Source organism: Sebastes umbrosus, chromosome 2 (genome assembly GCF_015220745.1).
Source record: "Sebastes umbrosus isolate fSebUmb1 chromosome 2, fSebUmb1.pri, whole genome shotgun sequence".
NCBI lineage: Eukaryota > Metazoa > Chordata > Actinopteri > Perciformes > Sebastidae > Sebastes > Sebastes umbrosus.
This window is the reverse complement of record NC_051270.1, coordinates 4,097,916-4,116,417: the sequence shown is the minus strand read 5'-3', so window position 1 is coordinate 4,116,417 and position 18,502 is coordinate 4,097,916. Positions and strand designations below refer to the sequence as shown.

Below are 18,502 nucleotides of genomic sequence, written 5' to 3'. Positions count from 1 at the left end.
TATTGGCTGTGCTCCAGGTGGTGGACGGTGCTTGGTATTTCCTCAACTTGATCTCAACATGGCTGCCGGGTCACAAACTTTCTCATTTTACAGCTAAACCGTGCACTACAAGATGTTTCTGACAACATTTGAGGAGAGAAATAGGCATTACAGTAACAGAATATTAATACATATTTGATCAGCGCTGCCTAGTTTGACCGTTTGATCGGAGTTTGAGAGTGATTGACAGCTGCTCAGAGACCGCAAGGCTCCAGCTCGGCTCTGATTGGTTGTTTTCCTCCGGTCTGTGAAATCTTGTAGATGCCGTTAGAAGCACCGGAGGACACCAGAGGCACATGATTTTTTTCAGATTACCTGTCTCGTTCACTTCTGTCAGGATATAGTGAATGTTTTATAATAACTTTTTAATATTTGCTTCAGCCTGCCTACTGGAGTTTTAACTTTCTTCATTGATGATTTTCAGTCACTTGATTGTTACTCAAAGGTCAGAAGGTCGCATTCAGTCTGAACTTAATAATCAAATTCACAATTGAGTTTAAAAAATATTCGGCTCATGATTGTTTTATACAAAAAGAGAAACCTTCTGTGAAAATCATTGTTCTAGCAGTGAAAATACAGGAGGAAAATGGAGCAAAGTCACTCTACAACATCACTTTAAGTCCACTGGTGTGTTGAAGGATGTTAATGAAGGTGTGTGAAAGCAGAAGGTCAAGTGAAGGAGAGGTGCTGATGATGAAGAATGACAGATGAGTGACTTCTGAGAGGGAGAGAGTGAAGAAGAAGAGAAGAAGAAGAAGAGAAGAAGAAGGATTGTTGATTCTCGCTGAGCTCACAAGTCTTTAATGTGAAGGCTGACTGCTTTCATCCCCGTCAGTGTGTGTCTGCTTGTACCTGTCACACACACACACACACACACACACCTACCTTGGGAAAGGCTCTGATGTAGGCAGACTTCTCATCAGGGTATTTCTCCAGACGACGAGGTCCTTTGCTGGATGACTTCTTGAACACCAGCCAGCAACGCCGGTAGATCTGTAATATACACACACACACACACAGATACACACACAGAGTTAGCATCAAAGTCAAATAATATTCAACAGTACTTTTATTTTCTGTCAGAAACAGTGAGTTGATCAAACCTCATGTGACAGAACAAAAACAAGTACATCCACACACACGGGTCGCACGAAGAGAAAGCCACGACTACAGTAACTAGTAGCAGAAATAAAAGATTCCAACAGTAGACTGCTTTATTAAAGAAGGAGTACATAATGTATGCTATCATATGTGGACTTACTGACATGATGCAATGTGTGTTTTCCTGTTACCTCATCAATAATTCATCTATCGTTGATTCTGTTGATGTTTTTTTATGTTTTTTATTAAGCTGTGAACGGCTGTACTAAACATAAATATGCTCATCTAACTATAAGGCAATCTGTGTCTGTCTGTGTGTGTGTGTGTGTGTGTGTGTGTGTGTGTATGTGTGTCCTTTGCATATCTCAAGAAGTGTTCATCTGATCGACTTCACACTTGGCAGGTGTGTTGCTGGGGACCCAATTTGGTGCAATTTGGACGCGCGACATCATTAATAAACTAACTGACTAAAAAAGTGCTCTGTGCAGCAGCGGGGGCGGGGCTTCAGGGGTCTGCAGAGTGGAGCATGTTGTTCGTATAGCGGGCCTTCACAGGCCGCGGCTCGTTGACTGCAGTTCACTTTAGCTGCTGGATGCTGGATATACTAACGACAACCAACAACGAGTGTTGAGCGGTTCTTGAAAATGCTCCTAACGGGCGCGTTACGAACGGACACGCCCCCCCAACAACGCTGCAAGCAGCAATACCGGGAGACAAGCAATCGGCCCGTTGTCTCTGGTTTGTGGCTGTAAAGTTTCATGATGGGCATATCTGTAAAGAGGAGGCTCGTGGGTACCCATAGAACCCATTTCCATCCACATATCTTGAGGTCAGAGGTCACTGCACCCCTTTGAAAGTGGCCATGGCATTCTTTCCTCGCCGACATTTAGCCTAACGTCGGAGCGTTATTTAGCCTCCATCCTGACAAGCTAGTACGACATCGTTGGTACCGATGGATTTTTAGTTTCATATCATATCTGGACTTTCACTCTAGCTCTGAAACTGAACCAGCTACAGCCTCTGTAAGACAGTAAAGTCGGTCAGAATCGCCCAAGATTGTGCAGGTCTCAGGGGGTTAAAGATGTATAGGCATAAAATACATAAAAGCTGATGGATTTGTAAATTTCCAGAGTATTATCTACAGTTAATAAGATGCTTCCTGATAAATAATTCTGTTTTGCTACTTGTGTTGCTCACAGCTGGAACAGTGACTCACCTGACATGCCGTGCATGATCGGAGGGAAGGGTGTTAAAAAAGAAATATAAATAACACAGCAGTACTTATGTGTCATATTTCATTATTTTCAAATCCCTTCTCCTTCTAATCTTTTCCCAGTCTAGTGTCTGAAACGAGCTTTTCTTTGAAGTCACATTTCTTTTACTTGTGAAAACTCCTCTGAGCACACACTTAAAAATTCATGGGCTGCTAAGAAATAATAAGTCATTTTAGTTGAACTGAAGGGCAAATGTGTGATGAAGAAGAAAAACAGCTGACCATTATTCAAAATGCCCACATATCCATTTAAGTCTACTGCCGACGCAGCACTTCAAGGTTACACAGACGCCACGCCTGGTGTAACAGCATCGTTTCCTCGCGCTTTAATGTGAGCGAACCCCTCTGGAATAACAGGAACTCCAAACTGTTTCACATCAGTTTCATCTTTTGAAGATGTGAGAAGGGAGCAATTAGCACGTTCTATCCTCCCCGTCCCTCCCACCGCCTCCTCTCTTTAACTTCACTTAGCGCTCCTCACAGCTAGTTCGTCTGCTGAGACCCGATTACGGCGAGCACAGGATGATGAAGAGATACAGGGGAAAGGAAAGATGAAGAGGGAGGAGGAGGGAGATGGATGATGTGGAGGATGGGATAAAAAGAGAGATAGTGGACATGAAAGCAGAAGTACGGAGGCCCTGAGACGCAAGTGGGAGGAAAGAAATGCTGCTGATCCATTTTCTAAGTCTGATCTAAATTGTTTTTCTCTCCTGTGTTTATGACTTAAGAACAGGTCGAAGCCACGATCATCTTTCTAAGTTCCTTAATTTTTTTTTTCCTCTGTGACACCAGTGAGAAAAAAAAAGTTATACCAGGATAATTTTTCTTGTGAAAACTTGTAAGGTGATTTTTTTTTCTTTATTTTGTTTCTTCTTGTTGAGTTTTAATTTACAGAATATATGTGTGTTGTGTTTAGAGCGCATGGAGAAATTAAAACTCACCTGGAAGAAAACATGAATGTTTTTAGTCCTGTTTAAAACATGGGGTAGAGGTGCACTTCAGCCTCTTGTGGACAAAATGAGTATTACAACTAGGGCTGTCAAAGTTAACGCGATAATAACGCGTTTACGCAAATTAATTTAACACCACTAATTTCTTTAACGCATTACCGCAGCTCGATCTTTCAGAGGTTGTAGCAGGCTCATGTCATTTAGATTAGATGAAACCTAGAGTATGCCATCACTTAAACCATCATCATCAGCCTCTAGTAGTTAAACAGAAAACTAATTATCAGTTTGGTCATCATGAGCATTTAACTGCTTGGTGGCCCAAGAAATAAAGGAATGATTCAGCCTGTTAGACCTGACCTGTGGAGGTCTAAATATCCATCTGGAGGGTAGGATGAAGAGGACACTGAAATATCTTGAGCCTTAGAAATTGCTCTCTTACGGAAATTCGCAAATTAATTTTAACGCCACTAATTTCTTTAACATGTTAACACAACTTGCGATTTTTAGGTTGTAGCGGGCTCAGTTTTAAAGCTAGAAGATACTGGTATCATATGGAACTAGAAAACCTGATGAATCCATTGGTATCAACCATGTCATACTAGCTTGTCGTGAAGGAGGCTAAATAACGCTCCAAAGTTACACTAAATTTTGTTGAGGAAAAACTGTCATAGCCATTTTCAAAGGGGTCCCTTGACCTCTGACCTCAAGATATGTGAATGTAAATGGGTTCTATGAGTACCCACGAGTCTCCCCTTTACAGACATGCCCACTTTATGATAATCACATGCAGTTTGGGGCAAGTCATAGTCAAGTCAGCAGTCAAGGGCTGCAGTTTGCCATGTTATGATTGGAGCATTTTTTCTATGCTAAATGCAGTACCTGTGAGGGTTTCTGGACAATATCTGTTATTGTTTTGTGTTGTTAATTGATCTCCAATAAGAAATATAAACAAAGGCAATGCAGATGAGATCCACTACTTCCGTTCTTACCTTTCACAATAAAAGCTCCTAGACATATAATACTTGCTGGCGAGTACTTTGCATTGTCGTGTTGATTATTGGTCACGTCCCTGGACCAAGTTACAATGCTGCTGTTAACGGAGAAAACCATTTAAATATTTAGATAAATTCAAATATCACTTCTTGTACTACTTTTTATGGTGACTGAATCTCAGCGATGGTTTTAGACCTCACGCTGTTCATGTTATTGTTAGGAGATGAGTGAGAACTACAGCAAGGTGGTAAGAACCACCAGTAAGCTGTAATTGCATCACACACTGACAAAGAGAGAGAGAGAGAGAGAGAGAGAGATAAAGACATTAAACACAGCAGCTGTAGTAAATTGACTTACAATTAAAAAGCCCATTACATTTTGTCAAAGGAAATGCAGAGAAGCAGCAGGGAGAGACAGAGAACAGGACAGAACAGAGGACAACAGCGAGATATAGCGAAGTAATAATGAAGAAAGAAGGAATGAATACAAGACAGTGTGTTCTGGTACAAGACAGGAGAGGAGAGCGGAGGGGGGGTTCTGTGACTGAGAGGGACGGAGAAGAAGAAGAAGAAGAAGAAGAAGAAGAAGAAGAAGAAGAAGAAGAAGAAGAAGACCTCCTTTCCATGCCAAACAGATAGAGCCAGAGCAACACAACCTCCTCTCCACGCCATATAGATAGAGCCAGAGCAACACGACCTCCTTTCCATGCCAAACAGATAGAGCCAGAGCAACACAACCTCCTCTCCACGCCATATAGATAGAGCCAGAGCAACACAACCTCCTTTCCACGCCAGATAGATAGAGCCAGAGCGACACGACCTCCTTTCCATTCCAAACAGATAGAGCCAGAGCAACAAGACCTCCTCTCCATGCAAAATAGCAACACGACCTCCTCTCCACGCTAAATAGATAGAGCCAGAGCAACAGAACCTCCTCTCCATGCCAAATAGATGGAGCAAGAGCAACACAACCTCCTTTCCACGCCAAATGGATAGAGCTAGAGCAACACAACCTCCTCTTCACACCAAATAGGTAGAGCCAGAGCAACACGACCTCCTCTCCACAACAAATAGATAGAGCTAGAGCAACATAACCTCATCTCCACACCAAATAGATAGAGCCGGAGCAACACAACCTCCTCTCCACGCCAAATAGATAGAGACAGAGCAACACAACCTCCTCTCCATGCCAAATAGATGGAGCCAGAGCAACACAACCTCTTCTTCACGCAGATAGAGCCAGAGCAACACAACCTCCTCTCCACACCAAATAGATACAGCCAAAGCAACACAAACTCCTCTCCACGCCAAATAGATAGAGCCAGGGCAACACAACCTCTTCTTCACACAGATAGAGCCAGAGCAACACGACCTCCTCTCCACACCAAATAGATACAGCCAAAGCAACACGACCTCCTCTCCATGCCAAATCTCCATGGGCAAACTAGAGCAGAGGGTGCGAGACACACCGCAAAGACTAGGCCGACAGACGCTCACTGACGGCCCCAAACTGTCCAACGGTGTACGACTGGAGTTAACATGTACTGGTTTTTAAGCCGTTTAATGTGCGACAGCTGACTATAACCTGCCAACTGACATTAGCAGTGCACGTCCCTCTGGTGAATGTTTGTTTGTAATTCATTCAGTGAGCCAAGCTGCAACACAAGATATGTGTCCCTGCATACTGAGTAGCTAGAAAGCTAATTAGGGTTGTGGTTCAAAGTGTGTTGTGGCTGCTGTCTGTCTGTTTGTGAAGTGATGATGACGTTACTGCTTTACAAAATACATTTAACATTGCACCTCTTCTTTAATCCTATTGTTTCCACTCATTGTCATCCTCTGCAGCAGCGAGAGGTCTTGAACGCCGTTGGTTGTGTATGATTGTGTGGATTCTGAATCAGTCGCTGTGAAAAAAGGGGAAAATGTGCCAACTGGTAATGTGTGATATTACTGGACTCCTGCTGCTGATTTTGATGTGTGAAATTACAAACATGGTGTAAAATGTGTCTTCTGGTACGTTGGCTGTGTTCTGAATGAGCATCATTGTTGACCAGGACAGGTGCCAGAACATTTTAATGTTTTAGGACGCTGTGTGTCCTGACTAGATACACGCATTACAGCATGGCTGCAAAATATAGTCCCGATCATGAAACTGATGACCACATGTCTCTGAACATCATGCCATGCTGTGTGCAACATATGGTGCTTTAAAAAATTCAACAAAGCACACATTTCAGGGCAACCAGCCAGGTAGTCTCACATAGCCAGACCTGTCTCTACAGCGCTGTGTCAGCACTAAAGAAAGGTCCGGCTCCACACGTTATCATTCTGCAATAGAGGGGGGAAAAAAAACGCTCTGGCTTGTTTGTATTTCTAATGGCATTTGCAAGATTCCACCGAGCACAAAGGAAAACAACCAGTCAGAGCCGGGGAGAAGTCAAAATGTACCTTAAAGGGAGATTTATCAAGTATTTAATCCTCTTATCAACATGGGAGTGGACAAATATTCTTGTTTTATGCAAATGTATGTATATATTTATTATAGGATATCAATTAACAACACAAAACAATGACAAATATTGTCCAGAAACCCTCACAGGTACTGCATTTAGCATAAAAACTATGCTCAAATCATAACATGACAAACTGCAGCCCATCAGGCAACAACAGCTGTCAGTGTGTCAGTGTGCTGACTTGACTATGACTTGCCCCAAACTGCATGCGATTATCATAAAGTGGGCATGTCTGTAAAGGGGAGACTCGTGGGTACCCAGAGAACCCATTTACATTCACATATCTGGAGGTCAGAGGTCAAGACCCCTTTGAAAATGGCCATGACAGTTATTCCTCGCCAAAATTTAGCGTTAGTTTGTAGCGTTATTTAACCTCCTTTACGACAAGCTAGTATGACATGGTTGGTACCAATGGATTCCTGAGGTTTTCTAGTTTCATATGATACCATATACATATGATATGTTTACTACATTTTCGTTTTGGCTCGCTGTGGTTTGTTTTGGTTGACGTATACGGAACGGATATGACGTCACGTTACTCACACTACAACAATAAAAGCGGTAACTTCCTTCTACCTCCACATAGACTCAAATAAAAAAAATATATTGATTCTGACATTAAAAAATCTGTTTCAAAATCGTAAAAAAAAACGCGATACATAGGTGAATCGATTTTTTTCCCATCCCTAATGCACGCCCTTTACTGCAACATACTGCTTCAGTGTTTCACTGCTTACTTCTACAGTAACATCACCACCGCCCAGTGTTGATTCCAGGTCCACTAGACTAACTTTTGCTCCTCTAGTGCATCTTGATGGTATTTTTTTGAAGCAGACAAAAGCCCTTCCCTCCTCATCAGCGCCGAGCCCGCCAATCACACAGGAGATCAGGGTTCAATTCCCAGACAGAGAGGAGAGCTGCACAAACAAAGTGCGACCTATTCCTATATCTGATGAGACACATCTTTTCCCAGCAGGACAATCAGCTTTGGGCACGGAGGATCGATCTGCTGTTGCGGTGCCTCTGGGAATGCTGCGTCCTGCTCTCCCCGCCGTCCCCACAGGCATCATTAAAGATTGATCTGATCTTATCTTACCTGCTTCAGTAAGCTTTAGGCCGCCACCTCTGCTGCTGCTGCTGCACGGTCCTAACGCCTGCAGACTAATGGTAGCAGATGACTCCTTTCAGCAACAGTGGCTCTGTAATAGTCGAGCTGCTATATTTGGCCATGACTTTGGCCTGCTCCTCTCACAGGAAGCAAGGTCAGTGCTAACAGCCGCCGAGATAATGATATTGAGTGATCATCTGGGTGCTTCACTTATCAATGTGGAGGTGGAAAAACGCATTCAGACTAATTTCAATAGCTCCCGTAACTACTCTGTTATATGTGGTCGGCCAAAACGTCCTGCACAGGAGCATCATCAGTCTGCACAGGAGATGAGGAGAAGCACTGCATTGTGGGATGATCACTCAAAGGTGTTGATATGTTTACACCAGCTCCAGAGAGCATTAAAATGTTTTTGTGAAATGGGTATTTTCATTTTGTCTGTTGACCGGAGACGGGTCTGATTGCAGTCGTGGAGGGGCGTTTCTGTCGAGCATGACAGGAACGCCCTCTGCTTTGATTGGCTCGTGGGGAACACCAACTTTTTCTTCTTCTCTAATTTCTCAATTTCGTTGTACCTGTACAATGACAATAAAGGAAATCTAATCTAATCACAGCTGGTTCTGGCTATTATTACCCGCAGGAAGAGCGTCGGTCATTGATGCCAATTTTCTTAGTGGCCAAACGGTGGTACTACAACTTCCGTGTCCGTTACGTGATGCCATTGGGCCCAAAAAGACGTTTTCCCATAGACTTACATTGGGAAAGAGACGTCTGTAACTCAGAGGATAATTTTTTTTTTTAGGTGAATCAACTTCCCAGTATGAACACTTGAATAGTCCTTATTTAAATCATTAGATCCTAAAAGTTGTAAAATGCACTAATAGCTGAATCCAGAGTTATTTCCCTTCCTCCGTTCATGTGAATGAGATCCAGACCGAGGCTGGAGCGAGGGCTGGGAGGCGAAGTTAGCGAGCCGTGACGGCTGTGACCCCGTGACCGAGCCATGTGACCGAGAGGACGCTGCTGCGCCTGTTTCGTGGGCCCAATGGATGCGAAAGATCCGGGTACTTTTCATGCGCCACTGAGCAACTTTCATAGGAATGAACGGGGCCCTGCCTCCAACGCTGTATCCAGTTCTCTTAATACATCCATGGTCCACGTAGATGGTGATCACCCCATCAGCTATTGTAACACGGGTAATTCCAGATCCCAACAATGTTTTTACCTGACCTTTATTAGCGACCAGACTGTATTCGTGGTGTCGGCCTGTTATTTGAGACTAGGCAATTATTTGAATACCAGCTTTTATTTCAGCATTTACAGCAATCTGTTATTTTAATCTTTACAAGTGTCTCAAAAAAGAACAAAAAACTAGGAAGATGATGTATCCTGCACCATCATGAAGTCTAAAGCTACTTTTGTCAAGACTGAGCGACCTGAAATTGCCTCCCGATAACACTGTCTATAAAAACAAAAGAAAAAGCAGTGCCAGATGAGGAGAAGCAGGAGGAGCAGCGTGCTCGGCAGGAACGGAGGAGGATATTGAATGTGGAGGAGCAGGGAGGTCAGAGCGCCTGCAGCCAGAGAGCGCTGCTGAGAGGAGAGGTGAAGCTGAATGCCAGATCAGGGCGCTCCGGCTCGATAGTGGGCTGACCTATTAGTCTCAGAGGGCTGCTTACATAATGATGCCTTCAAGGCATATAAAAACACATTTACAGGTTCTCTGGACTGAAGAGAGGGAAGTGGATGTGGCAGGCTGAGTGTGAGATTAGACTGAACGGTAAAAAGATCATCATGTACTTTCATTTCATTACATTTTTCAGTGCACGCACTTTTCACACTGCGTATTCTTCGCCCTGAGCTGAGAGCTGACCTGGGATAATGTAGCCCCTTTTCACACACGCATTGTTAACCCAGAGTTAGCCTGAGCCCAGGGCTACGATGCACTTCTACTAGCCCTGGGTTTATGTCCATCGCAGCTTTTTTCATTTTGCTGATGAGCTCACTATATAGTCCTCCCTGGATAGCGAGTAGTGAATGATTTCGGACACAGCCTGTGTCTCCAGCCAAAGCGACCCAAAGCTGCCACGTGTGTCTCTGCTGCCCTTCAATCAAACCCACTCCTTCTGTGCAGTTGCAGACAGCTAAAGGGATTTTAATGGTACTACTCTCTCTCTCTCTCCAGTGTGCATGATGTGTGAAACTCATCCTATTGTCTTACAGATATCTGTGCTGGATCAGCAGAGATCAGAGGAGGTGTCTGAAGTGATATATCCAGCACGCTAGCTGAGCTCTCACCTACGCCTCTAAGTCTCGTCTCTAAGTTTACTCAGAGAGTGTCACATTTAATTCACACCGTGAGACTCTTTCAGGGCACTGAGGTAGGTGTTTCGTCTTCTATTAATCTACGGGAATAATTTATAGTTTTTTTTTTTTTTTAAATATAACATACATCTGTCGAGGAGCAAAATCTACAAGGTATTAAAGCCCCCCTTCCAGCCAGTTTTACTTCCTGTTTTTTGGTTAATGTTCTTTCTCAAACAGAGAATGGGGGTGTGGTTAATAGTCAGATGTAATTCATTACCATGGCAACCAGATTGCATCATTTCTCAACCGAGTTTAGATGAATTTACACAAATGAGACAAGAATTAGCACAACACGCCGACTCTCTCTCTCTCACTCGCTCTCTTCTTCACCGTCTCCTCCTGGCGAGGCGGCCGTCTGGCTGCTGCTGCACCGAGGAGCCGCACCGCCGCATGCCAGCCTCAGCGCACTGCAGGACGGATAGACATGTTGCCAAGTTCCGGGGTTTGAAATGCAGTATCGGGACGTTTTGGAGGTGCACCGTCCACCAGCATCAGCTGCTCTCGCCTGGGGATGTGACGCTGATGAAATTTTCCCACTGGTTAATAAACTCGTGACAACATCGGTGTTACCGATTACACCCGAGATTTTAGAAGAAAAGATGACGGTCAATATGTGTAGCGCGCTTACCTTCATCTTTAACGTCGGGTGGCTGTGTGTCAAGCCTCTCCGGTCGAGCTTTTACTGCGGGCCGCAGGTTTCCACCCTGCGCTGCTCCACAGCGCATCCGGCTGTGGCCGCTCTGTCCGCTCTGTAAATGGGTTTTATTTTTGTAAAAAAAGCAAACGACTACCGCGACAAGCCTACTCTCGCCTTAGCTCCAGCTCCGACACCACACCAGGCTGCACTGTGATTTGTTTATTTCTCAAACGAGACTTTTCTCTGATTTTCTTTTGGACTGAAAGTTGTGCTCCCCATCGTTTGGACCTGTTAGAGGCCCGCAAACCTCTGGTATCGGCTGCTTTCCGTTTCCGTACGGTAAAGAAGAGAGCGAGTGAGAGAGACAGTCAACGTGTTGTGTTAATTCCGCCGGTGGGGTTTTGTATAGACTGATCCACTGCGTTGATTTCACCCGTCACCACACACACAAATGTCATTGTGAAAATAAACACACTAAAGTCAGGTGGAGGAAACTACTACTATAGTCATACGTCATATTCCCATTTTAACAACAACCTTCTTCTTTCACCTTTGAGCACAACATTTAGTTATTTGGCAAAAGAAATTGGGCAAACAGTGTGGCTCATCAACTGAGTCAGGAAATGACTCAAATAAATATGAAATATCATAGAAATGCCAAAATACACTGGAGGGGGGCTTTAAGTACAGCTCTCTCCACATTCCACTAATCTAGGCAGTGTTTAGCCTACTAATCTCAAAGTTTTTGGAACGCATCCAAATGTATTTTACTGCTCCGTGCAGAATGTGGGGGGAAAACTACCCCAGCGTTTGTTTCCTCATACCCATAAGGCACACCTAAGCATATGGACAGATGGTACAAACACATCTCACATATGCTTTTTAGACTTGGTGCCGATTAACCATCTGAGCGCAGAGCATTGACAGCATGCTTAATCAGTGGGAGGTTGGTTAAGGAGGGTGTCCCATGCCCGGAGGCTGATCAATATCGATCTCATCAATACAACACTTCATTATGCTCAAAGGGACTGTGGCAATACTGAAGCAGGAAACGAAAACCAGACCGTTGCGTGGAAACATCCATGGGTGCATCAGTGCATGCAAAGTTAGTTTCAGTCAGAGTGCGCTGGGATTTTTGCATGTCTGGGGCTTTTTTCCCTCTCTGGCTTTGTTGTTCCTGTTGAGGTAAATTAAGCATGACTTGGGTAGTGCATCTACGCAGCCTTGAGGGGGACCTCAGCTGTGCATGTCCTCTCTGCCCTCAGGATACAGAGACTACCTCTCTTTTTTACCTCTCTTTGAACTCATGCCCTCCTCTCTACCCCGGCCCCTCTCCTGGGTTTACTACGTGAAACTGCTCACCCTCCAGGGTCTCCACACAAATCTGAGGCTTATTGAGACTTTGTTAATGCTAACCAATGTATCACCAATTCAGCAAAAAAACAGACTGGTTTTTCCACCTTAAAGCTGCACACATGCACGAGCACCGCCGCATCGTAACTACTTCACAGACACAGAGCGGAGAGAGGACCTCAACTCAACAACGCTACCTCATGACAGGTAACCGCGGCGGTGCTACTGCAGAGCTGAGTTTTCTCTTCCATTCTCCAGGAAACGTGCGGCGGCGACGCGCTTTGAGCTCAGGCTGGTGCACGCCAAGGGTGGAGTACGAGCAGGGAGGCATCTGATTGGTTCTTTCCAAGCGGACTGCGAGGCAGTGATTGGTAGACGTTTTTACAGGATTATAGCAGCTACAGATGACGGCTCTTTTCCGGTCCTTTTTCAGAGCTCATCAGTAATGGATCGCTGTCGGGGTGTGAAGACCATTTCAACCAATATAACAAATAGTGGAGACTGGAAAACATCGTCAACCCTGACTTTAACAATGGATCAAATGACGTAATGTGTGAAACGTGAAAAATGTTGCTCATAGTAGCAGTTTCCAATCAATTGTCCAGCACATTTTAAGCAACTTTTTTAAATGTCGCAAAAAAGAAATGCAAAATTTCCATCAACTGGTTTGGAGCGAATAAACTCGGCTCGACTGAATACAACTCAAATAAACTGATAATAAATACTTTGCTAATGTTATCAGAATGCAATTGTTATCGTCTCTCTATATATAGAATTTATAAACTAACTATTTCATATTACACAAACGAATGATAAAATAACAGAAACTTTAGCATTATTAATAATTAGTAAACATTATTAATTAGCATTTTATTGTCTGTTAACAGTAAAATAACTATTAACTAAGTTTAACTAACTATCAATTTACCATTTATAAATATTTTTTATTATTAAGTGTTACCCATATTTGTAGTGTTCGTACAGTGTATAGCTCCTTTTCAATTGTATTACTGTTTGTAGAAATCCCTGATACTCTAATACTATTAATAACAGCTAAGAGGCTAACATTAGCCGAACATGGAATCCAGTTGTGTTCAGTAAAACAAATAATATAGAATAACTGACTGTTTTTTTGTTACTGTAAAACCAGTCAGGAGCTTTTAGCACACCAGCTGGACTCCACCGACGCCAAACGGTCTCTGCTTCACACTACACATCCCAACATATTGTATGGGCAGGCTGCTAACAGAACTGGCACAGGGAGACGATGGATTAAGAGAGCAAATGAAAAAGGGCAAAAGAGAGAGAGAGAGAGAGAGAGAGAGAGAGAGAGAGAAAGATGACACTGAGAGGATGCGGAGGAAGGATACAGATAATGAGGCAGAAAAGGAAGAATGAGAAGTGAAGAATCAGCGCTCTGGGCAGAAAACCGCAGAGGGAGAAAAAGAAGACACAGAGCAATTAAATGGCAGGAGCAGTGAGGAAAAAAGAGAGGAGAAATAAAACAGGGAGAGCAGTTAATGTTCAAAACAAAAACACTAACAGATTCCCAAAGAGAGAAACTGTAAAAGCAGAATGTGGTCCAGTTAATACGACACACAGTTCAAATGTAGTGTCAATAAAACTGAGTGGTAACACTTCATTTTACAGGTCCGCAAATTTCATGGTAATTAGGTGATAATTAGCAAGTAACCTATTTGAAAGTTCTTTGGATTTACTGCCAAATTACCCCAATACTTACCTCAACATTTATTGAAAAATTACTGTATTATAAACATTATTTAATAATAATATTCTGCTATTTCCCAATAGCTGGTCATTTATTTAATATATTTCCAGGAAAAGAATACAAAATTAATTTCCATGTCTGCTGGTAAAAAGATAATAATTAGCAAATAACTTTTAAAAATTTCTAAAAGAAAACTCCCTGAATCATGACATCATCATCTGGTAGCTAAACCAGGTTACATTTGTGTAGACAATAAGTCACACAATGGTGAGATTTGTACCTGATCAGAAGTGTCTTCTATTCATTTTGGTTTTCCACCTCCGATGAAGAGCAGCCGCTTTTCAAGCCTAAGGGTCCTATTTTAACCATTATATGCTATTTTAGCATTGAATTATTAAATAATGTTTATAATAAAGTCATTTTTGGTACATTTTAAGGTAAATATTGGGGTAATTTGGCAGTAATTTCAATGAAATTTCAAATAGGTTACTTGCTAATTATCACCTAACTACCATGAAATTTGTGGATCTGTAAAACGAAGTGTTACTGAATGAGTTTATAACATTTTCTGTGAATTATTTTTAAATATAAATGACGCTGGCCGGGCCAATCAATACCACTTTCATGCTCATAATGTTGCCCGTATTTGTAGCACATTTCATGGGCATATAAAGGGGCAAGGAGATAGATTCTTACGGTCGGGACACATTGGACACGTGAGCAGCACGTGCGCTGCGGGACCTCCAGCTTTTTATTTTGGCGCCCATATTAACAGGTTAGAGCAGCTACACAGCCCACGTGAGCAGCACGGCTGCATCTCTTCGAGAGATTCGAGGTCTCGCCTATTTTTTCATTAAAAACCAAGACTGTGAACTTCACTGTGGCACTGGAAGAAAAAGTCAGGGGATCACCCCGACTCCCCAACGTCATTAGGATCTGTTCTCTGGAGAAAATCAGAACTTCGTAGCAATCCATCCAACAGTTGTGGAGATATTTCACTCTGGCCAACCACCAGTGTCATCCTTAGAGCCACGCTGCTAAAGATCTGATTGTGTGGGATGTGCCAGTAAAAACAAGGATAAAAACCCACACTGTGGTCACTGTAGGTCAAGCACTAAAAAGCAAGAACATTATTTCCCTCAGGCCACATTCGTTCTATACATATAAGCCGGTAACTGAGCTACTTAACTTAAGGACAAGAAACTTTATTTTGGTATTATTCTGGAAATGGGAAAGTTGTCAGTCCCCCTCTCGAGAGAGAGCCGAGCGGCGCCGTTCGCTCGGCTGTGCGAGCAGCGATAGCAGAGGAGAGCATTATTTGAAGTGAGCTGTTGAACAGAACCTGGCTCAAAATTGATTTGTGTTTTTTTTTTTTCCATAATGTGAGTCATGCGAGGTTGAATTCCACTGCCTACGCCATCTGAATGTGACTCATGCTCGTTCAAATTAGTATTCCCCACGCAGCTCGAGCCACGGGCAGAAATGTACACAAGACAGATAGAGTGGAGACGTTGCGTCGGTTTAACAAGAGGTCATGCAGAATATACATCGGAAGGTCATTCAGGAGCATACTTAGTATTAAAACCTCATGATGATACAAATCTGATTCTAATATGAATCTACTTGTTTTGACTCTGGTGCACTGACCTGCTGTATTAGTTTCACGACAACAACATCATTATCCTTCTCATTATCATCATCTGTACTTAAAGCTGAAGTAGGCGAGATTGGATCAAATATGATGATGATGATTTCACAGACCGGAGGAAAACAAGCAGTAAGAGCTGATCTGAGGTCTGCTGTCCAGCTGCCGTCTATGAGAGCCGGCTGTCAATCACTCATGAACTCCGACCAAACGGTCAAACTAGACAGCGCTGATCAAATATGAATCAATATTATGTTACGTTAATGCCTATTTCTCTCCTCAGATGTTTTCAGAATCATCTTGTAGTGCACGGTTTAGCTGTAAAGTGAGAAAGTTTATGACGCTGCTGCCATTGTGAAATCTGGTGAAGGAATGCCAAGTTCTGGTCACATGACCGGAGTACAGTTGCGGTGCTTGGTGCTTCCTCAACTTGATCTCAGCATGGCTGCCGGCTCACAAACGTTCTCATTTTACAGCTAAACCGTGCACTACAAGATGATTCTGAAAACATTTGAGGAGACAAATAGGCATTAAGGTAACATAATATTGATTCATATTTGATCAGCGCTGCCTAGTTTAAACGTTTGATCGGAGTTCATGAGTGATTGAAAGACGCTCATAGACGGCAGCTGGACAGCAGACCTCAGATCAGCTCTTACTGCTTGTTTTCCTCCGGTCAATGAAATCCTGCAGATGCCGTTAGGAGCACCGGAGGACACAGAGGAATATGATTTGTTTCAGGTTACCTGTCTCATGCTCTACCGTCAGAATATAGCGACCGTTTTATAAAAGTAACTTTTTTTTTTTTTTTAATCATATTTGCTCCGTTTCTACCCACTACAGCTTTAAGTAAAACGCCACTTCCGGAGTCATTTTAACCCAAGCAACAATCTTTTCCTAAACCTAACCAAGTTGTTTCCTGTGAAGAAGGAAGTTTATTTTGAAAAGACTGCATGAAACGAGCGGAACCTGACACATGTTGCTGGGCGTTCGTAGGAGAATACACGAAAAAATGAGGAATAACTTTTCGTAAGAGATTGTCTTTTTGTGATGGTTGTGATAAAACATGAATGGGACACACACACACACACACACACATATATATATACTGTATACACACACACACACTCACCCCCAGCTTGCGGCTGCGCATGCGTACGTAGCCCTGCTTGACGATGTCGTTGAAGTTGGAGGCCATCTTCGGAGGGGGGGTAACCTGCTGGCCGTCGCTGTGGAGACCATCCAGATGTTTCTCCCCTCCCTCGACCAGTCCCTCGCTTTCCCGTCCTACCTTCCCAGAGCTCCCAGCAGCTTCTTTGTCCACCGTTTGGCGTCCTCGCTGTCCGTCTCTTTTTGTGTGTTTCCTCCCTCTAACACTTCCTCAACTCCGTCTCTCCTTCTTTCCTGAAGCTCTTCACATCTTCCCTTTTCTTTCCTTTTTCTCTCCTCCTTTTGCCTCTTGCTCTCCTTGTGTGTTTCCTTCACTCCGTCCTTCTTTCATTCACTCTTCACCGGACGGTTCTTCCTTCATCTCCTTCTTTGACATCTCTAAGAAATGTACAGACAGAGAGACAGAGAGAGAGAGAGAGAGGCAGAAATGGATATATATATATATTATTCATCGAAGAGTGAGGAGCACGACATTATCGTTCATTATTCATGCTGGTGGCACGCACCATTATTGAGGGCGAGTATGCGGGATGGATGCAGGGCATTGTGCTGTAATGTACAGAATGCTTTCATTGTTTGAATCGGAGTAAATGAGCACACGTGTAAACTTATGTGTGTGTGTGTGTGGTGCTATGGCATGAAGCTGTAACGCTCTACAAAGGGTATCACAGGAGGCAGCATCTATTAGGAGACACTGTCTCCAGGAAATAAAAATGTCTGAGGTTTAATCTGTTCTCTAATCAGAGTCTGCTTACCCATCATGCCACGCTGTTTATTCCCTGTTTCCATCTAGTTACATTTCCATTTCAAACACGCTGATCTCTTCATCCTTTCAGCATTCATTATGGTTGCAATGCCGCTGTAGATACGAGGTTACAGTATTAACGCCTTTGTGCAGACATGGATCCGATGCCCTTAGCTGCTTCTTAGTTTGTTAAAGCTGCTTCTTTTTGATGTTAACAATCAAACGACTGTGTGACGTGAGTCGTCAGTAAAACTCTACAGCTCCCCTCAGCTGCATGCAGCCTCTATCCTATTTTAGCCCAGATAAACCCACTGTACTCTAAAGCCCCTTTCACACACTCACTGCTATCCTGAACCATGGATGTATTAAGAGAACTGGCTACAGCGTTGGAGGCGGGGCCCCGTTCATTCCTATGAAAGTTAGTCAGTGGTGCTTGATGCCAAAATGGCTCGACATCCGACTGGCAAAGTACCCGGATCTCTCGGCGATCTTCCGCATCCATTGGGCCCATAGAGCAGACGAAGTAGCGGCCGCTCGGTCACATGGCTCGGTCACGGGGTCACAGCCGTCACGCTGTGGTCACGGCTTGCTAACTCCGCCTCCCAGCCCTCGGATTCAAATATTAGTGCATTTTACAACTTTTAGGACCTAATGGTTTAAATAAGGGCTATTAGAGTGTTCATACTGGGAAGTTGATTCACTGCAAAACAAATGATCCGCTTTATTTAATATCCGAGTTACAGACGTCTCTTTAACAATATAAGTCTCTGGGAAAAGGTCTTTTTGGGCCCAATGGCAACACGTGACGGACAGGGAAGCTGTAGTACCGCCGTTTGGCCACTACGAAAAATCCTGGGGTCATGGTCTGAACTTATCTAGA

The 18,502-nt window shown here is 43.4% G+C and overlaps 1 protein-coding gene across 1 annotated transcript in view; it reads right to left on the bottom strand.

The window, feature by feature from the left end:
- Nucleotides 1-18,502, bottom strand: part of dok4 (docking protein 4) — a 60,951-nt gene that overhangs the window by 7,331 nt on the left and 35,118 nt on the right. Inside the window, exons 3-4 of the mRNA XM_037758867.1 lie at nt 16,840-17,255; nt 925-1,032 (exon numbers count right to left, since the gene is read on the bottom strand). Coding sequence (XP_037614795.1) covers nt 925-1,032; nt 16,840-16,905 — 174 coding nt within the window. The 5' untranslated portion in view covers nt 16,906-17,255. The remainder of the gene's footprint in view (nt 1-924; nt 1,033-16,839; nt 17,256-18,502) is intronic.